Source organism: Myotis lucifugus, unplaced genomic scaffold (assembly GCF_000147115.1).
Source record: "Myotis lucifugus unplaced genomic scaffold, Myoluc2.0 scaffold_22, whole genome shotgun sequence".
NCBI classification, from domain to species: domain Eukaryota; kingdom Metazoa; phylum Chordata; class Mammalia; order Chiroptera; family Vespertilionidae; genus Myotis; species Myotis lucifugus.
This window is the reverse complement of record NW_005871070.1, coordinates 11,863,080-11,884,774: the sequence shown is the minus strand read 5'-3', so window position 1 is coordinate 11,884,774 and position 21,695 is coordinate 11,863,080. Positions and strand designations below refer to the sequence as shown.

Sequence of the window (21,695 nt, the reverse complement as noted above, 5' to 3'; positions counted from 1 at the left end):
ACCAGGAGATTGGGTCTACATCAAAAGGCACCGCCTGGAGACCCTGGAGCCACGTTGGAAGGATCCCTACACCCTACACCGTGGTGCTGACGACCCCTACTGCTCTCAAGGTAGACAGCGTCGCGACCTGGGTCCATCACACTCACATCTGGTCAGCGGACCCATCCGCGATCCGGAAAGACTTCGTCACCAAATGGAGCGTCGATCGAGATCAACACAACCCGCTCAAGCTCAAGCTACGGCGTGCTCGACCTGCCTGATGCTGGTAACATTGCTCGCGATCACTCCTGCCACCAGGAGCCCCCACAATACTGTGTAATAGACTTAGATAATGCCTGCATCTTCATGGACATGGTTCCAAAGAGACAAAGACAATGTATAGGAAGGTCAAGAATAGACTTTAGTATCACATGTTTAGTAGCAGAAGATTTGGCTGCCTGAAGCGGCCATGATGCCTATATTATGTTTCATTGTATTGATGTGTTATATTGACCTTTAATTCTCTTGCAGGTTAAAAAAAAAAAAAAAGAAAGTGAAAGGCATTAAGAAGTACAAGTTGGTAATTGCACTTCTTAATAAACACAGGGATGTAAAGTATAGCATAAGGAAGAGTCAATAATCCTATATAATAAAAGGCTAATATGCAAATTGACCAAACGGCAGAATGACCGGTTGCTATGACATGCAGTGACAACCAGGGGCCAGATGCTCAACGCAGAAGCTGCCCCCTCATGGTCAGTGTGCTCCCACAGGGGGAGTGCTGCTCAGCCAGAAGCCGGTTTCATGGCTAGTGAGAACAGTGGCGGTGGCGGAAGCCTCTCCCACCTCCGCTGTAGGCGGGCGGTAAGGAGCGAGGGGTCCTGGACTGTGAGAGGGAGCAGGCCGGGCTGAGAGGACCCCCCCCCCCCCGCCAGTGAATGAATGTCATGCACCGGGCCTCTAGTATTCTAATAACTATGACGAGATCGGGCGCGTTCAGGGTGGTATGGCCGTAGACAGTATTCTAATAACTATGTATGGTGTCAGATGGGTACTAGATTTATCACGGGATCCCTTCATAAATTATGTAAATGTCTAACACTGGGTTGTACACCTGAAACTAATATATTGTTCATTAATTGTAATTGAAAAATTAAAAAAAATTAATTGTAATAAGGTGCCAGTCTTTCTACAAGTTTTATTTTGAATTTTAAATTTATGTCCACTCTTATGTTAGTATCTTTTACTATTAAGAAGGGGAGACTAAATAGAAAAATATTTATACTGACCAAGCCAACTTCATAGCAAATTACCAAATAGGCCCATTTCCAAGTGGAAAATCAAGATTCATGCTGGTGTTAAATCACTGCTCACCCTCCATTAGCTTTTTAAAAAAAGTGCATAAAGAAATTAGCAATAGTTATTTTTAAGTCATGTTAACATGATCTTTAAAATAATCTCAGAGACTTATGACAAAGAGGAGCCTTGATAAGCTGTTTATATTACATTACCAATTCACATGAAATCTGAGTATTGCCTTTACTCCATCTCTTTTCCATATGAGTGTGTAGAACTGTTACATATAGCAGCTCCCAGTACCCATTTATCAAGGACTGATGTGGCTTAGGTTATTCAATTCTCTTCTCTCATGACCATGTGCAATTCTTTATATATCAAAATAATAAAAGGCCAAGAGGCATCACAACCAAAACAACCAAACACCTCTTGGGCCCTCCCCTGTGGGCCCACAGGCTCCAATTGCAGCAAGGTTGGTGGCTGGTGGACGGGCAGGGTGGCGGGTGGTCGGGGCTGTGAGTGCGGCGGGGCAGTGGGTGGGTGGGCAGGGTGGCAGGCAGGTACAACCATGGCCACGAGTGCAGCAGAAAGGTGGGCGGGGCGCACCCAGGTGGGCAGGGCCACGCGATATCGCACGTTGGGCCTCTAGTATATATATAAAAGGATGCCCTAACCGGTTTGGCTCAGTGGGTAGAGCGTCGGCCTGCAGACTCAAGAGTCCCAGGTTCAATTCTGGTCAAGGTTATGTACCTTGGTTGTGGGCACATACCCAGTAGGGAGTGTGCTGGAGGCAGCTGATTGATGTTTCTCTCTCATTGATGTTTCTAACTCTCTATCCCTCTCCCTTCCTCTCTGTAAAAAAAAAAAAAAATCAATAAAATATATTTTTTAAAAAAAGGCTAAGCGACTGGCCAGCTGGCCAACTGGCCGACAGCTATGATGTGCACTGACCACCAGGGGGCAGATGCTCAATGCCGGAGCTGCCGAGCGACAGCAACTTTGCAGAGTGGCCTCTCGCACTCCGGGACCCCTTGGGGGATGTTGGACTGCTGGTTTGGGCCCGATCCCCACACGCCAGACCAAGGGACCCCAGCTGCTGGAGGGACCCCACTGACTTGGCAGACGCTGCCCCAGATGTGGCTGGCAGGGGAGGGACCCTGGGAGATTGACACCAGGGCGTGTCCAGCCCATCTCGCCCAATCCTGCCTCACTGGCCACTTTCTAATTAGTGTCCTTTCAATGTACATGAATTCATGCACCAGGCCTCTAGTATGTATATTTTATTGATTTCAGAGAAGGGAGAGGGAGAGATAGAAACATCAATGATGAGAATCATTGATCAGCTTCCTCTTGCACAGCCACTACTGGGGATTGAACCCGCAACTCCGGCATGTGACCTTAACCAGAATCGAACTTTGACCCTTCCGTCTGAAGGCGGATGCTCTATCCACTGAGTCAAACTGGCTAGGGCACCATGTGCAATTCTTAAAGTTCAAAGTACTTATGACATATGAGAAGAAAACGTAGGGTACACTACTAGGTGTAGCGGTTAATAATGTGGATTTTTTTAATAGATGGAGTTACACATATGTTGATATGGATGCGATTTGATATGTATCCTATTTTTAAAAATATATTTTATTGATTTTTTTACAGAGAGGAAGGAAGAGGGATAGAGAGTTAGAAACATCGATGAGAGAGAAACATCGACCAGCAGCCTCCTGCACACCTCCTACTGGGGATGTGTCCCCAACCAAGGTACATGCCCTTGACCGGAATTGAAACTGGGACCCTTCAGTCCGCAGGCCGATGCTCTATCCACTGAGCCAAACTGGTTAGGCAGATATGTATGCTATTTTGTTGTATTGACAACAAACTTCAAAACTTCATATGTCAAATTTGCTGAAGGTGTTAATGTCATAGATATTTTTACACTTAAAAATGTTGAATTTCGTGTCAAAAAAAGAGCATTTGTAGGAAGTCTTAATTCACTACTTTATTTTGAAGAAAAGTGCTGCTGAATACTTCGGGAAGCTTATGGTGAACATGCTCCATCTCAAGATACTTGTGAACGCTGGTTTAAACACTTTAAAAGTGATGATTTCAATGTGAAAGACAAAGAACATCCAGGTCAACCGAAAAAGTTTGAAGATCAACAATTACAAGCATTATTGGATGAAGATGCGTGTCAAACTCAAAAACAACTTGCAGAAAGATTAAACATTGTTCAACAAACAATTTCCAATCATTTACAAACAATGGGAAAGATTTTAAAGGAAGAAAAATGGGTGCCACATCAACTGAACGAAAGACAAACGGAAAACCGAAAAGTCATCAGTGAAATGTTGCTTCAACAGCACAAAAGAAAGTCTTTTTTTTGCATCGAATTATGACTGGCGATGAAAAGTGGATTTATTTTGTAAATCCCAAACGCACAAAATCATGAGTTGATCCAGGTCAACCATCAACATCGACTGCAAGGCCAAATCGCTTCAGAAAGAAGACAATGCTCTGTGTTTGATGGGATCAGAAGGGTATGGTGTATTATGAGCTTCTAAAATCATTAATACTGATCGCTACCGACAACAAATAATCAATTTGAACCACGCTTTGATCGTGAAACGACCAGACTGTGCCAGAAGACACGGCAAAGTAATTTTGCTTCATGATGACGCCCCATCACACATTTTGAAACCAGTTAAAGACATGTTAAAAGATTTCGCCTGGGAAATATTAACCCACCCGCTGTATTCACCAGACCTTGCTCCTTCAGATGACCACTTGTTTGGATCGATGGCACATGCACTTTCTGAGCAGCACTTCAAAACATACAAAGAAGTGGAAAATTGGGTCTCTGAATGGCTTGCCTCAAAAAAAGAAAAGTTCCATTGGGTTGGTATCCACAAATTACCTGAAAGACAGGGAAATGTGTAGCTAGCGATGGACATTACTTTGAATCAGGGGTCCTCAAACTTTTTAAACAGGGGGCCAGTTCACTGTCCCTCAGACCGTTGGAGGGCCGGACTATAGTTTAAAAAAAAACTATGAACAAATTCCTATGCACACTACACATCTTATTTTGAAGTAAAAAACCAAAACGGGAACAAATACAATATTTGTATTTTCATGTGGCCCATGGGCCGTAGTTTGAGGACCCCTGCAATAAAGCACTTTTGATGTTTCTCTTGAAATTATCGTGTTTCCTTTGATTATAAAATCCACATTATTAACCGATACACCTAGTATATACATATCTATGCCTTAATGAGGCTTTTTTTTTTTTTTTTTTTTACTAAAATGAGACCCGCTGAAGCCAGATTGGGTAAATGAGTTGTATAAAAGGATGCAGAAAAGAACATATTCTGAACCAGGGCTTTTGTTCTGCAGAGTCTTGTACAATGATAGCATTCATTACAGACAGAAGAAAGTGGACAGATGGGGACACATGCATAAACCACTAACTAGCTTCCTACATCTCTGAAGTCCTGGCTTAACCGTTTCAGAGGGGACGTAGCTCCCTTCATTTGGCACGTGGAGACTAGCCAAGGAGTTATTTTTAGGTCCCTGATTGTCTTTCCAATTCCCTTGGTATGCTGTAGTAGTTAGGTATTGGAAGGGTTCTATTTTCTCAAGAATTACTCTCTGCCCTAGAAACAGTGGCATACCAACAGGATGTTTGTAAAATGTAACTTCAAAGCTAAAAAAAATGCTTTCGTTTTCCCAATTCTAACATTATTATGTGCAAGGCATAGTTTGGCTTCTGGAATTCAACCAGACACATTCCTTTTCAGGAGCTCACACTTAGTCCAATGAGGGAGACGACCAGGCAGAGCCCATAGAAAACAATTTGGAGTGTCTCTACAGCATATTCAGTGAGGCTGACTACTGCTCATGGGTGTGGGCAGGCAGGCACTGTGAGGGAGTAATCCACGAAAGGCTGACTCTTGAACAATGAATAGGAACCTGAGACAGGCAGAGGAAGGAAATTCCAGCCAGATGAAACAGCCCAGAACACACGATAGGGAGATATATGGCCTTTTAGAGGACCAGAAAAACTGGGTGGATCTTAAACTTTGTCCAGCCCCTTCAGATGGCAGGGATGAGGACTGGTTAGGCACCAGACTTGAGTATCCAAGGGCTGGACTGAAACTTCATAGGCAGGGGATTTTCTGCTCAACACAGCATTACACATCATAAATCACTAGAATTTTTTAAAATATATATTTTTATTGATTTCAGAGAGAAAGGGAGAGATAGAAACATCAGTGATGAGAATCATGGTCTGCCTCCTGCATGCCCCCTACTGGGGATTGAACCCGCAACCCGGGCATGTATCCTTGACCGGAATCGAACCTGGAACCCTTGTCTGCAGGCCAATGCTCTATCCACTGAGCCAAACCAGCTAGGGCAACCACTAGAATTTTTAAGGATCAAATAAATACAAGCACCTAGACAGTGCCTGGCAAAGTTATTTCTTAAATTTTCTTTCAAGTCTTTAATTTCATTAAGCAGTGCTCAGAACCCTTACCTAAGTTAGGGGTTAAACTGTTTAGGAACAGCAAGATGGATCAAGGGGAGCAGGTTTGGGGATGTTATGTAGTTGAAATGACGAGGTACAGGCAACCACAGACAGTAGAAAGAAGAGTTACTAAGGGATGAGTTGACACCTTAGTCCTGAACAAAGCCGAGAGGATGGCACTGAAAGACCAGATTGTAGACAAAATGTTGAGTTTAAAATTAGGAGGGAAATGATCACAGGTGATAAGATAACTCAGGAAAATTGTCTTAGGAGTGAACTGAAGTTAAAGGTCAGGTGAACTTAAAAATTAAAGGACAATAAGCATAGGTAATGAAACTGACCCCACACAATGGAACTTGATAGTGCTGGGCGCCCAAATCCTCAGTGAGTGGGAGACACAATCTGGATATGCGTCCAGATGACTAGGAACTAGGAGTGTAGTCATGCTCTGGCTGGGTGGCTGTTAGTTGGAGCATTCCAGGTTTGATTCCAGGTCACAGCACATACCTAGGTTGCGAGTTAATCCCTGGTCAGGGCACGTAAGGGAGGCAATCAATTCATGTTTCTCTCTCATTGATGTTCATCTCTCTTTCCCCCTTCCTCTAAAATCAATAAACATGTCCTCAGGTGAGGATTAAAAAAGTGTCTGGCTGGGGTATCTAAAGCAGAAGTGTTAATGTTTTGTGTGTGGGGTGGGCAAGGGCTGGGAGTGGGCAGGACAGACATCCAATCCCTAGTGATAAATGTCTGGGGAAAAACAAATGTGACTTGAGAATTGTAACAAAAGCACAGCCCTTTAAAGGTAGCATTTCCCAAATTTAACGTAGTCCCGAACAGCTTTCAGGATGTTGATTTATGTCCCTTATATGAGTTTTCTTTAAACTGCCCAATCGTTTTCCTTTATATATTAGAAACATATTTAAGAAAGTATATTTATATACCACCAGAAATCAGGTCCCCAAAACTGTACATAGTACTGGAGTCACACACACTCTGAAGGCACTACTTCAAGGCAAGGAGACAGGTTAACAAGCCAACTGCTGCTGAGGTGCATCTTTCTCCTCCCACCACACCTTCTAAATCCCTGCTTATATGGTTGCTTCCCAAGTGTCCTAAATCCAAATCTTCAATAGCTTCTCACTGCCTGCACTCCGCTTCCTGAACCACAGCCATGAAGGAAATCCGTAAGTTGTATGAAGTGCTTCCGGACCTATTGCTGCTTGCTTCTGTGGACTGGGCACAGGTGCTGTGTGTTCTCTTTAGCTGGCACTTTACCAAGGCTCTAATACTCCATCAGGGTTTCAAGAAAAACACATGACCATAAACAAATCACAATTCCTCATCTCTAACATTCAAGTCCAGAAAAAACAAAGCAAAACAAAAAAAAAAACTCAAGTCCAAACTTTTAATCACTATTTAAGATCTTTTGCTTGGCCAGTGTGGCTCAGTGGTTGATCACCAACCCATGAGCCAAGAGGTCACTAGTTCATTCCCAGTCAGGGCACATGTCACAGTTGCTGGCTCAATCCCCGCTGGGGGGTATGCTGCAGGCAGCCAGCCAATCGATGTTCCTCTTTCATTAATGTTTCTCTCTCCATCCCTCACCCTTCCTCTAAAATAAGTAAAGATGTATTTTAAAAAAAGACCCTTCTAGATTTATTCAACTGAATCTCCAATTAATGCTGATTTCTTACTTCTGGCCACCTACTACCTGCCCCAATAAAACACATCTTCTGTGTTTACTTCAGAATTTTGTATGTTCAAGTCACCTTAAAAGCTCAAAGGGTATTTTATTTATTTATTTTTTTAAAATATATTTTATTGATTTTTTACAGAGAGGAAGGGAGATAGTTAGAAACATCGATCAGCCGCCTCCTGCACACTCCCTACTGGGGATGTGCCCGCAACCCAGGTACATGCCCTTGACCGGAATCGAACCCGGGACCTTTCAGTCCGTAGGCCAACGCTCTATCCACCAAGCCAAACCGGTTTCGGCTCAAAGGGTATTTTAAATAGGGGAATGGAAGGAGAAAGACGTGACACTTTCTTCAAATAATGTAATATTCCACATTTTAAAAGTTTCCTGAAAACTTTTATTGTAATCAAAAAGTGACATAACGGGGTTGTAATGAATTCAGCAAATCATTCTGCTGATATTTTAGAACTGATATCAGCTTTTGCCAGGCAATTAAAAAATTCAAATGTGAAAATTTCACAGTACAGTAAACTCCACCCCAACTAATTAATGGTGGTTAAAAATAATAGGTCCTAGCAAAACCTCTCATGTTACATGGTCACAACTCACAATTCTGTACAAAAGTTCGTGTTATAAAGCTCTGATGTAAAAATCAAATAATCAAGCAGCAATATTTTAAGTGCAGCACAGGGTCTTCCATATCATTATTTACAAGGCTTGAATCTCTTTACATTATAACAAAATTTAATACAGATGACTTAGTAATTAAGTCAATTTTTAAAATCTGTCCTTCTACACAGTGACAGATTTCACTTTTTGGTCATCTTTCTCCTTTTCCTTCTCCTTCTCCTTCTCCTTTTCCTTTTCCTTCTCCTTCTCTTTATCTTTGCTCTTCTTTGATTTCTTTTTCTTATGTTTGTGTTTCTGGCTTTTTTCCAATTCTGCTTCAGGGCCTGCATGTTTCTTATGCTTCTTATGTTTTTTATGTTTCTTGTGCTTTTTCTTTTCCTTCTTTTTCTTCTTCTTCTTGCTGTCCTGACTTTCTGCCGAGCTGGCACTGCTACTGTGGCTTCGAGTTTGGCTTCCAGAAGGGCTGTGACTTCTACTTGGACTAACACTGGGACTGCTCTGACTCTGGCTCCTGGTGACACCGACCTGGCTGACTGCTGCTGTGTCCGGGCTCTCTTTTACTTTCTCTATGACTTTATCTTTCAATTCCTTAGAAATTTTCCCAGAAGTATCTTCCTCTTTTATTACTGATGCATTGCTTTCACTGTCACTTTCATTATAATCTGGTTCAAAAGCAGCTTCATCAGTTTCTCTAGTTAAGTCGGAGCAAAGTCGAGAGGAGTGACTTAACTGGGGTTTAGGCTTGGTAGCATTCTTATCAATTTGCCCAGCAACCTGCTCTTTTTCAGTCTGTGGGTCTGGTGGATTAAGTATATAAAGTAATTTATTGCCACTTGACTCTTTACTGTTCCTTGTTTCTAATATAGGCTTCTCACGATCCTTACAAGGATTTTTATCTACAGATTTTGTCTCTTCACTTAAGTGTTTAGTATCAGAAGTGGCTTTATGATCATGAGGTTTTTTGTCTCTTGAGGGACTAGAATTACTTTTTTTAGAATCTCCTGTTCCTTTTTTAGGCAAATCTCTCTCCTCCCTTGGCTTAGTTTTCTGTCCAGATGCAGAATCTTTGCTCCGAGAAGGAGAGTCTTTTCTTCTTGTTAATTCATTCCGTTCATCTCTACGTTTGGAACTTGAATATTCTCTGCTGTCATAGTCCGTTTTTTTGTCTCTACTGGGAGTAAAGTCTCTATTTGAGGAACCTCTAGTGGAATCATGCTTATCTGAAGTTCTAGTCTCTTTGGAAGATTGAGACAAACTTTTAAAATTACCTTGTTCATTGAGACGGTCCAAATTACTATCTTTCTCTGGCTGAGTGCTGCTCTTCCTCTTTTCAGGATTTTCCTTCTCCAACACTGAATGATCTCTCTCTTTGGTTTTCCCTTTTTCACTAGATGCAGAGTTTTTTGAACCTTTGATCTCATGTTGTATGATTTCATGGCTCACTTCCTTGGTGAGTTTTGGAAGTTTCTCTGCTGGCTCGCTTTCTTTTTCAGTATACTTGACTGTATTTGCTGGTTTAGTGCTAACATTTTTTATAACACTGGCAGGTTTTCCTACACTTGACACAGGCTGTGTGGCTTTAACATCTTCTTCCTCAGATTCAAAGTCATCTTTATCCCATTTGGACTGAGGGACCTGAATCATAATAATGACATCTTCAGCAGGAGCTGTATTATCGTTATTATATTCTTCCATAGTTTTGATGACAGTTCGCTTTGTATCTGTTTTTTCTTCAGATTTTCTCACAGGACTGCCTCCAGTTGAACTCGTACTAAAAAGAAATAAAATATTTTCAATTAATGAAGAATTTACTTTTATTAAAACACTGATAAATATAAAAAGGCTAATCCATGATGTTTCTCTGCCCTTTCATGTGGCTCAGTTGTTTGGGCATTGTCCCATGCACCAAAAGATTGTTGATTCAATTTCCAGTCAGGGTACATACCCTGGTTGCAGGCTCAATCCATGGTGCGGAGTATGTGTGTGTGTGTGTGTGTGTGTGTGTGTGTGTATGTGTGTGCGTGTGTGCACATGCACGCAGGAGGTAGCCAATTATTGTTTTGCTCTCACATTGATGTGTCTCTCTTTCTCTCTCCCCCTCCCTCCCTTTCTCTCTAAAAAAACATCAATGAAAATATTTAGAAACCACACGTTTAACTTCCAAAAGGAATAAGTATATTCTAACAAAGATATAAATTGTTTAAGCACATAACTGCATAAAAACAATGACCCCCAAAACTGACTGACTTAAAAGTTTATCTTTAAAGTAAACCAGCCCAACCCCCAATATCAAAACACATTTTTAATTAACATATTCCACTTTTAAAGAAAATTCTCTCCCAAAACAAACACCCACCCACCCATATCAAATACCTGGTATAGTCCACAAGAGTAGAGCTGGATCCTTCAGTTCCAGTTACTTTTCGTCTGACCTTTCCTTTGACTTTTTCTTGTTTAACTTTGCTAGATGTTGACTCCAATTTTTCAGAGGTTTCTTTTGTATTAGATATATTTTCTGTACTTCCAATTTTTTTACCAGTTTCTCTGTTGAGCTTAATTTTTTTGGCTGGGGCTGTTGATGATGAAGTTTTGTCCTTCTCAGGGGTCCTATCCATCTTTTCAATATCAGGTTCCATTTTGCGTTTTGGCGATGGCTTCACTATTTCAGTTACTTCGAGTTTAGAGACTTTCATTGAAGATGATTCAAAGTCTTTCTCTACACCTTTCTCTTCAGTTTTTCTTTTTCTTTTTTCTCCTTTGCTGTCAAGAGGCTTACTTTTCTCAGGCTTCTTGGCTTTGTCTTCCTTACTAGTTAGTTTTTCTGATTTGACATCTTTGGAATAGTCTTTCTTCACTTTTTCCTCTTTGATAGGTTTTGTCTCTTGGTGTTCTTTTGATGACTTAGAGTGAGCTTTTCTGGGGGTGCCAATGGCCTTTTCATCTTTTTGAGAGGAAGATGATGATTTAGCACTGTCAGTCTTTGGAGTCTCCTCTTTGGCTTTTTTAAGTGGAGGTTCAGATCGAGGAGATTTTTCACGCTCTCCCTCTAGTTTTTCTTGGGATCCCTTAGCAGGTTTTACATTTTCTTTTTTGGACACAGAAGATCCATCATTTTTTCGTTTGGTCTTGTCTCCTTTTGCTTTTGGCTTATCTTTTTCTCTCCTGTCTTTTTCAGACACTGATTTAAAAGTGATGGATTCTGCATCCATTGGTTCATCTCTAACTGGTGTAGCATCATCTCTACTCGGAAGAACAAATAATGAGTCTGTTTTATTTTCCTCGCCACTTGTAGGTTCTCTTGATTTTCTAGAAGGTTCTAACAACTCTGGGTTTAGAAAGCCTTCACTTTCTTCCCCCTTTCTCCGCCTTCGATGTTTCTTGTGTTTACTTCCTTTACCATCTCCTGTAGCACTGTCGCTCTCCTTCTCTTTTGACTTTGTACTATCCTTCTGATTGTGACTGTCTCTTGTTGAAAGCTTTTCTGGATAGTTGCTACCACCTATGTTTCGACTTCTATGACCTTGTCCACCCGAATAATCTTCTCTGCGGCCCCTTGTAAAGGGAGAATTCCTGATATTAAGTGGTAAAAACCTCTCTGGAGAAAAGTTCTCTCTGTTTGCTGATGGTCGAGGCTGTGCTCCAGCAGCGTAACCTTTGTAGTATTTTTCATACCACTCTCTGTATTTTCTCTCCCATTCTCGGTAACGTTCTTTTTCAAATGGGTCTCTAAAGTCAACACTCCTCCCATAATAAGCTTTTATGTCATATGGTGGTGGAACTTCTCTGTATCTATTAAAATATTCACGTTCTGCTTCCCCTTGTGGTACAGTACGTTTATTTGGAGACTGTCCCCTAAATGCTTGAGGGGACCTTGATCGTGAATGATATCGTCTATATAGTGGTGACCTTGACCTAGATCGGTGATATCCATGAGATCTAGACCTTGAGCGGTAATTTCGACTCTTGCCTCTGCCTCTTCTGGGGTATGGAGGTGATCGCGAATAGGAACGAGAGTGTGAGCGGCTAAATGATCGAGAATAAGAACGTGACCGCGTTGAACCAGATCTTGATTTAGAGTAAGTATAAGAACTTCTGGAGTATGAGGAACCACTATAGGGAGATTTAGACCTAAAAACAAAAACAAAACAACAGTTGGACAGTTGAGAAATATATACAAAATAAAACACAGACTCTCAGATTCTAGCATGCTTCTCCTTAGGGTTCAATCTTTATATCAAATTTCATCTTGGATGATTAAAGAGGCACAGTGGCCTTTATTGGAATGGAATAAAATACACTATGCAAAGGTCAGATCAATCACTTGTTACAAAACAAAAGTGAAACCTTAACAATTAGAGTGAAGTGCCTTAATGTACCGTGAGTTATATGAGCTAATAAACTTAACATTTAAAAAAATGCCAATTATGTTTGAATTTTACTTCCTATTTGTTCATTTAAATATGAGCAATTTCTTTTATCCTATGTTGGCCAATATAATCTAGCTTTAAAAGAAACTGCATTTCAAATGTAAGCTTAAAAAAAATAAGTCTTTTAAACAAACTTCCAGGGAATTTTTATAGTAATTCAGTTTTTCTATCAATAAAGCAACTTGTATTCTATCATACATCATCATAATTACACAGGTTAATGTTCCAGCAAGAAGCTGTAGCCTTAAGTAACAGTGTCCTCAGATATGTGCTTTGGCTATTCCCCTATTTCTTTCCTTCCACAAACATTTCCCAATTATTTCACATTATAAATAAAGTTCAAGGGACAAGGGTACTTTAATCCCCATAACTGCTAGTTCTACACAATAGAATTGACATTGAGACATTATTTCAATAAAAGGATATTGGGAAATAAGCTACGTCTCCATTTCTATATATCTAGACCGAATCAGAAAAACTCCGTAAGTGCAGTGTTATTTATATCCATAGCTAATCCCTGGATAGGCAAAGTCCCATTTGTAATTCTGTTGTGAAGGCTTGCAAAACACTAACCTGGAAAATGAGCGCCTACGCTCCTTTTGAATCTTTTTGTATTCCATCAATTCCTTAGCAAAATCATTTGTAAACTCATCTAGCTTGGACTTTTTCTTTTCCCTAGTAAAATAAAGTTAAAGAGTGAAAGTTAACAAAAACCATTTAAGAAAACTAACAAGACAAATGTAATTAGACCATGAATGAAATGAATGAAATTGCCATTAGTTTTCCACTTTAAAACTACAGATAACTAGGAATCCCTGAGGAAGTTGCTTGTATGGCTTTGGTTCGATTTCTACGTGATTTTTCTTGTACTAACTGGAAACAATGGAAAATGTTTCCATAGATACCTGCTTAAGGTTACATCAGAAAATGAAAGTGTATAATTTCAAATGAACACACTTACTCTTCTTTTAGCCGTCGCTGCTCTCTATAGAATTCTTCCCTGGACAGAGGTGGTGCTTGTGTTGTTGGGATGGTATTTGAATGAGCAGTCTGCACTCCTGATGATACCCAAGGTGTTGATAAATTGGCTGGCGCTGGAGGAAACCCGGGGGGAGGGACGCTATACCCAGCAGGTGGTGGCTGGCCAGGAGGAAACTGAGGAGAAAACTGTGGTGGAGGAACACCTGGAGGGAGAGGCAGTGTATGTGGAGGAGGTGGGTACAGAGGAGGGGGTGGAACAGGCACAAAAACTGGAGCTGTTGGTAGTGATGGGCCTTGAGTTCTCTGTGATCTTTCGCTGTGGTGTCGTCCACGGTTTATACTTCTGGAGAAATAAAAATTCCAAGATGTTATTCCTTCAAACTAAAATCATCTGAGATAAGTAAGCTTGTCTTTTCTATCCATAATTATTTTCAAACTTATAAACAATGGATTAGAATAAGAACACTGATATCACTTATATGTACCATCATTTACATATAAAAATAATTATAAAGGCTACCTAGGGACTGAGATGATGTAAGTATACGGGGCCTTCTCTATACAGCCAAGGTATACTTAAAAGTTCTCTTTTGTAAAGTTCAGATTTATTATCACCCTACAACTATCTCATTAGTTCCTAATTTTTCCTTTAAAGGAACTAGCTGACAGGTTACTATTTCTGTAATAAAGGCACTTAGTTCTCCCCAAAATGTCTTCCCAGACCAAAAGTTTAAAAGGAGGAAAAACACTTCGTATAATTTTTGAGGGAAGAAGTGGGTAAAGACCCTTCAAAGTACAATAAATTACTAGTTTTAACATTTGTAATGAATAATTGAAAATTACACTGCTTTCTCTCAAAGGTTTAGGTCAAAATAACAGTGATGGCCAAAGTTTCTGATTTGTGCCTCATCGAAGAAATAATGGCTTCTTTAAAAGTGTGGGGTTCTTGCCCTGGCTAGAGTGTCATTCATGCAATGAAGGGTTTCGGGTTTGATTCCCAGTCAGGGCACATACCCAGGTTGCGGGTTTGATCTCTGGTTGGGGAACTTGCGTGAGGCAACCGATCGATGTTTCTCTTTCTCTCTCTCTCTTCTTCTCTCTCTAAAATCAATGAAAAACATATCCTCAGGTAAGAATTAAAAAATAATGATAATAAAATAAAATAGTGGATTTCTTTGTTAAACTAAAGATTCTTTAAATTATAGCTCACTAATATAAAGTAGTAGCAGGAGGGGTGCTTAGATTTTAAGCCTCTTTTCAGAGTCTGATTTAGTAAATATTATCTTCCATTAATGTGATCTATAAGGAAGTATTAGTTTACTTTCAGAAACTTATCAATTCTTAATGGAGCATTAGAAAATACAGTAAAACGTCAATATAACAGACTAATTTGGGTGAGGGGTTGTCCATTAAAGCTGAAAGTCCATTATATAGTAAAAATAAAGTAGGTTTTCTGAATGTGTATGACAAGAAAACTGACAAATTAGTTTACCTGTTTATACTTATGTAGACATGTTTGTGTAATTAAAATTAAGTACGCATAAAAGTTTAATTTCACAGAAAAGTCTTTAAATTTATACTGAATAGGTCTAGCAAATGTGTTCATTCACCAGTTACCAAGAATAAACAAACGCACATGCTTGGGGCATGGCTTAGCATGTGAGAACATGGGCTGGCATGTGTGACAACTGCTGCAAAAAGTCACACCACATGATAACAGAAACAACTGCTTCATGCAATGCAGTGTGGTCATGTGCTAATCATTTGTAGAATATTATTTACAAGCAGTGACTCTTGGATTTAAAAATGTAGACTTGTAATTGTAGATATGTAATATTTATTTATGTTGGCAAAATTACTAGTGTTTTCCTAACAAATGGCCTATTCAATAAAATTTGTTAAAAATTACAGTGAATTAATAACAAAAATGACCTGTTAATCTAATTATAAGCAAATCTTGGTTAAAAGCATTTAAAAATTAACAGGGTATTTATCTTCATATATGACATACAAATAGGAAATTTTGTCTGTTAAGTTCAGGTCCACAAAATCGAAGGTTTATTGTACCTTTACTAATCCCGTCATAAAGTTAACTTTGGAGAACCTTTTACCCTGGTGGTGTGTGAGTACGACCTATTTACTTGTTAGATTAGTACAGCTTGTTCCTGTCCAGGGCACGAGCTCCTAACAACATTCTCCTGGTCTCTTCTTTTTGAAAAGAAAAGGAAAAAAAAAAGACTGGGACAATTGGGTCTAGAAGAGAAATAAATACAATACTTCACACTTGGGAGCTTTGGGCGCTGAGCTGATTAAATGAAATACGCTCTGGGCCTTAATGACTTCCTTCTACCCTCAAAAGAGTATGTAAGCCAACAATCTGCTGTGTGCTGACAGGGAGAAAGCAGTCGACTGATGTTGGGAAGGAGCCTTAAATCCATAATTAAAATACTGACATAATCCATTTTTCTTAGACCTCTTAAGGGCAACTACTGAGGACTAAAGTAAGTGTAAACTATAACTGTGCTTTAATTTCTCTGTGTTATATTTTTGAGTGTGTCATCAGATTAGTGTTTTTCAAGAATTTCAGCAAGCCTACCTGTAGCAACTCCTCTCTCCCCTCCTAATTTGCTGTGGCGGAGAAACCAGATATCCAAGCTTGTTGGAACTGTATGGAAAGAAAGATAAAATAAGCTTGATTATAACACATTACCTTTTTAGTGTGTATACATTAACTTTACTTTGAAAATGTTTCTTACTCCCTGTTCCCAACTCTTACAAGTTCCAGATAGAGAAGATATGAGCAAGCATAACATTTACTTTAACTAATTTTTCTGATTAATGTGTCTTAACAATAATGACACCTCAGTATAGAATATTTTCTGTAATATTATATTCAATTAGCATTCTATAAGTTAGTCTGTGAACTCATTGTTACAGAAAAGGAACAAAGCCCTTACCTGCCGGGCTATGTGTAGGCATTTTATATGTTGAGGTAGGCAGTACCAATCAACTTCTATAGATAAGGAAATAGGCTGAGAGGTGTCCCACTGCCCACTGTCATGTCGCTAGTATATGGAAGAGCTGGGATTCAAACCCGGTCTACCTGTCTGCAAAGCCCACATTTTTCCTGCTAATATGTTCCATTAGTCTCTTATTTAAACATTTTATAAAAGATATTTGGTTTATCTTTCAAACAACAACAACAACAAAACAATCAAAATTTTAGAATATAAGCCAGTTTATACATATATGTAAGCCTGTTAATATGAATTATATAAGCAGAAATGATTGTATATATAGAAAGATAAGTAAATCTACTGATTTTTAATATGCTATAAGATCAAAGTTCATTGTATTTCAGGGTAGAAAACCATATAAATATTAATTAATATGCAGTAAAATGACACTAACACAGACTATTCAAAATGAGAAATTTTGTGTTGTGTGGGCTTTCATCTCAGTATGTATTTATTTATTCAAATTTTGAATATCCAAATTAAGAACAGGAAGTTTAATCGGTTAGGATGAGTAAGTATTTAAACTATTCTTTCAAGTTATTCTTATCTATTCATTAATTGAGGTCCTGTCAATATCACCATTTGTTAAGACATAAAAATAAAAGGAATTTATAAGATTTTAAATTTTAGAAAAGAATTACTTATTCTTTTAGAAAAGAATTCTTCATAATTTTGAATTTGTGATATTTCACATAAAAACCATAGCAACATGACATATGAGAGTTAACAAAAGACATTCAGAATACACTGTCTAGATCAGGGGTCCTCAAACTTTTTAAACAGGGGGCTAGTTCACTGTCCCTCAGACCGCTGGAGGGCCGGACTATGGTTTAAAAAAAAACTATGAACAAATTCCTATGCACACTGCACATATCTTATTTTGAAGTAAAAAACCAAAACGGGAACAAATACAATATTTGTATTTGCATGTGGCCCGAGAGCCGTAGTTTGAGGACCCCTGGTCTAGATTATAGTTTCCATTATCTAGCTCAAAGCAATCAGCTGAAGATTATTTTAAACATATACTTACTGCTCCCAACCTGGTCGACCACCACCTGGACGAGCAGCATTTATTCTTACTGGACCTTGGAAGCAAAAATAAACAAGAACAGTAAGTAAATATTTTATTGTGTTTAGAAAAAGTTATAGGAAAAACGTTCAAACCAGAATGATTTTACTCACCAGTTGTAGGGATCAACTGTCCATGCAATAATGACTGTCCAAGCAAAGGGGTTCCAAGCACAGGCACCTGGTAACCCTTTAGGAAAAAAAACACAAATAAAAAAAGAGTTTTTAACAAATAGTTAAACAAACAAGCACCTCAAAACAGAAAAACTCTATTGTTAAAAAAAAAAAAAAAAAGTCTACAAATTTAAAAGCCAGTAAAACTTACTTTCTCCTCCATAAGGGCAGTAATTGCTATTGAAGAGGTTCCCTTTGAATGTTCTGAGGCAAGGGCTGCAGCTGGCAATATTTTATTATCGGAATCCCTAAAAAACAATAATTTACAATACACTAAAAAGTTATCAGACATGGAGGATTAAGAGTAAAAGTTACAACTGTTTTTTCATCCTCAGCACTAAGATGAGTTAAATCAAAGATGATGAAAACTTCTGAGGAAGGTGAGAGACTGGACTTTTAGAGTCCTTCACATACAAGTGAAAAGTAAAAAGAAGAAACCTCAAGAAGCACCATCAAGGATTTATGATGGATATGATAGAAATCAGTTAAGTTATAACAATAAAGCTTGAAAAAAAGAAGCTCAAAGTGTGGGACACACACACCCAATACAGAATCAAGATTAAATTCTACTTCTAAATCTGCCAATAAATTAAAGGGGGCAATTTTCAGATAATCCAATGAACTCTGGGCTTTATTCCCACTGTTAATCAAATGAAAGGCCAACCTACCTATCAGTGGGATTTCTTACATATACATGTGAAGGTCCCACACCTGAAGATTTTGCTTCCGCATGCCTGGAACAGGCCCCTGGCATCATTCTATACCCGGGTTGAGGCCTATGCGGGAGGCAACCCATTGATGGGTTGTTGTTTTTTCCTCTCTCTCTCTCTCCATCAATAAAAACAACAAAAAACCAACATATCCTCAGGTGAGGATAAAAAACAACAACCACCCAACAACCCACAACTGGTTGACCTTTTAAGAATTTATGAACTGCTGGATTACATGGTCAAAGGTCACTTTTATTTCTTAAGCGGAAATATTTAAATAAATCTTCACTACTTTTCTAGGTAATTATTCTCCAAAACAATGACTATTGCTGACCTCTCTACCTCTACCAATGTTTTATGTTCCCTTCCTCTGCCTTCAAAATTGTTCTTAGTTCTGCTCATATCTGTTCATTTCCAATACATTAGTATGACCACAAGTCAAGTCTCACCCTAGTGGACTGCTGAGCTGTTATGGGATACAATTCAATATGTAATAGAGGGTGTTGGCAACCTGCAGTTTTTGGTGTTTTTTTTTAAAAAATATATATTTTATTGATTTTTTTTACAGAGAGGATGGGAGAGGGATAGAGAGTTAGAACCATTGATGAGAGAGAAACATCGATCAGCTGCCTCCTGCACACCTCCTACTGGGGATGTGCCTGCAACCAAGGTACATGCCCTTGATCGGAATCGAACCTGGGACCCTTGAGTCCGCAGGCTGACGCTCTATCCACTGAGCCAAACCGGTTAGGGCAACCTGCAGTTTTTTACTTTGGGATGTTTAATCATGGCCAATCAACCTCTTCCTCCAATTAAGATTAAGCCATTTCTTAGAAGTTACCCACCTTGCTGAGCACAGTGGTCCACAAGGACATACAAACTGCAGGTCACTACAGCAACCATTAAAACAATATACATAAAAACCACATTACTGTTCTCACTTGTTTCCTAACACTGGGAATCCAGACTTACCGGAAAGGCCCATCTGATTTTTCTGAGTGGACTGATATGGAGACCGTTGCAGTTATATCAGGTACAGGCGCTGGGGTAGATGAATTTCCAGGCACAGCAGGGGCTAAGGAAGACTGACTAGAAGTTAATGAAGATATAGAGGGAGCCGGGTGGCCTGATGAAGACGTCACTGGAATCATCAGAGGATCTTGTTGTCTTGATATTGGAGATCTCATCAGAGGTTGTAGATTCCGCTGAATGAGTGGTCTCGGAGGCGGTACTGGGGGTGGTGGTGGGGGTAACTGTTTCCGTAGTCTTTTTGTATAACCAGTTTCATTTTTGAAGTTATTAACAGCCTAGACACCAAACATAAAAATGCAGAAAATGTAATGCAGTGTTTATGCAAGTAGTTAAATCAATTAAAAGATTAAAAATTTTTTCATAAAAGTGTTATTATAAAAGGAATAGAAAGACAGCTACCTGTCGCAAGAATTTATTGGCAATTAAAGCATCAGGAGAGACATCATTTTGATGACACGTTGGGCATGTATGGTCCTCTGATTCCAAGAGTGCTGTTCTTATACCTATATATAACATTTTAAATATTAATGATAGTACTGTCCAGTTACATTACTGTTTTCCAAGCACATTATCACTAATCAGTTCTAGTCTCTTGCCTCATAGTACGCTGCTCTAACTTCTTTCTGCCTTAAAAACAGAAATCATGAATTTAAACATTTAAATTTTTGAAAAAAGCATTTTTTCTCAAATACTTTTCTCTTTGTTGAGCTAGTAATTGGAATATTACAGGAAAAATTAGTCTAAAAAAAAAAGAACTTTATATGGCTTACTAGGGTTTTATAAGGAACAGAAACATTATTCAAAGAAACCAGAGACATCTATAGCACAGTAAGTAGGAATAATACTGAATTACAGATTCACTGATTATGTTCCAGTGTAATAAAAAAATTCAGTACCAAGTGGTTTGCTAAATCCAAGACACACTCTGAAAGAAGTCTTAAGTGACCTCTTCTCTTGACTTTAGTCTGCACTACAGAGGCCCCCAAATACAGATTTATAGTTCAAAACTATCTTTAGAAATGAAAAAGGCCAGAGCAGTGAAACTTTTAGATGATACCATTTTTATTTCAGTAAGAAGGGACAAACTTAGGATGAGTGGCAGAAAATAAAGAAGTGCTAATATGAGTATCAGGAAAAAAGCTGTAAGTAACCACATGACAAAATATTGGTATTTATTTACAGAGAGCGGTTTTAAATCTTACAGAGAGCGGTTCTAAATCACACTCAGGAATTATCTTTTCACTTAAAGGAAACACTTTCTGGCTTCTTTTTAGCATGTGTGAATTGCCAGCATCCCTACTCTTGTGCTATGGGGCCATCAATAAGTAAAATAAGGGTGACTTGAATACAAGAACTGTGATACCATGACAGTAATGTGATAACCAATATAGCTATTAAGGGACTATGTGAGGGAAATGGAGACACTGGACAAAAGGATGGTTCTCGTCTCAGGTGGGACAAAATTGCTCAGCATGAGATTTCATCATGCTATTCAGAACAGTGCACAATTTAAAAATTATGAATTGTTTATTTCTGGAATTTTCCATTTAATATTTTCAAACTGTGGTTGACCCTGGTTAATTGAAACCACAGTGAAACCTTGGGTAAAAGGGAGGCCACATAAGATATCTTTCACAATCCAGAAAAGGGAATTAGTTACCAGTTTAAAATATCTGCACTGTATACCATTTAAAATGTATAGGAGCCCTAGCTGGTTTGGCTCAGTGGATAGAGTGTCGGCTTGCCGACTGAAGGGTCCCAGGCTCGATTCTGGTCAAGGGTGCATGCCCAGGTTGCAGGCTCGATCCCCAGTTGGGGGGCGTGCAAGAGGCAGCTGATCAATGATTCTCTCTCATCACTGGTGTTTCTATCTCTCTCTCTCCTTCTCCTTTCCTCTCTGAAATCAATAAAAAAGTAAAATCAATAAAAACTTATTTAAAATAAAGTTAAAGATAAAATGTATAGGAAACAAGAATTCTACATTTTATAAAACCTCATCACAGCCAGTCACACCCTGATGAAGGTATTGGTTAATTCAAATATTAAAAGGACAGAGAGGCTGTTGCTTAGAAAAAGAAAAACGTAGCAGCAAAAGCAGAGTTCTCATTATTAAATGCTCAATCAATTATCAACATTTCATATCTTATTAAAATTCACAATGTTGCT

General features: G+C 39.0%; 1 protein-coding gene across 4 annotated transcripts in view; it reads right to left on the bottom strand.

The window, feature by feature from the left end:
* Window positions 1-7,185: 7,185 nt before the first annotated feature.
* RBBP6 (RB binding protein 6, ubiquitin ligase) overlaps window positions 7,186-21,695 on the bottom strand; it is a 37,951-nt gene continuing 23,441 nt past the window's right edge. For 2 of the 4 annotated variants that reach the window (XM_023751568.1, XM_006085873.3), the window contains 10 exons: window positions 19,929-20,032; window positions 19,470-19,804; window positions 17,939-18,035; window positions 17,728-17,803; window positions 17,576-17,630; window positions 16,125-16,193; window positions 13,509-13,871; window positions 13,121-13,222; window positions 10,494-12,248; window positions 7,186-9,891 (listed from right to left, as the gene is read on the bottom strand). In XM_023751568.1, the coding sequence (XP_023607336.1) occupies window positions 8,283-9,891; window positions 10,494-12,248; window positions 13,121-13,222; window positions 13,509-13,871; window positions 16,125-16,193; window positions 17,576-17,630; window positions 17,728-17,803; window positions 17,939-18,035; window positions 19,470-19,804; window positions 19,929-20,032 (4,565 nt within the window). In that variant the 3' untranslated portion in view covers window positions 7,186-8,282. The remainder of the gene's footprint in view (window positions 9,892-10,493; window positions 12,249-13,120; window positions 13,223-13,508; window positions 13,872-16,124; window positions 16,194-17,575; window positions 17,631-17,727; window positions 17,804-17,938; window positions 18,036-19,469; window positions 19,805-19,928; window positions 20,033-21,695) is intronic. The other 2 variants (XM_023751567.1, XM_006085874.3) reach the window with 2 other exon arrangements.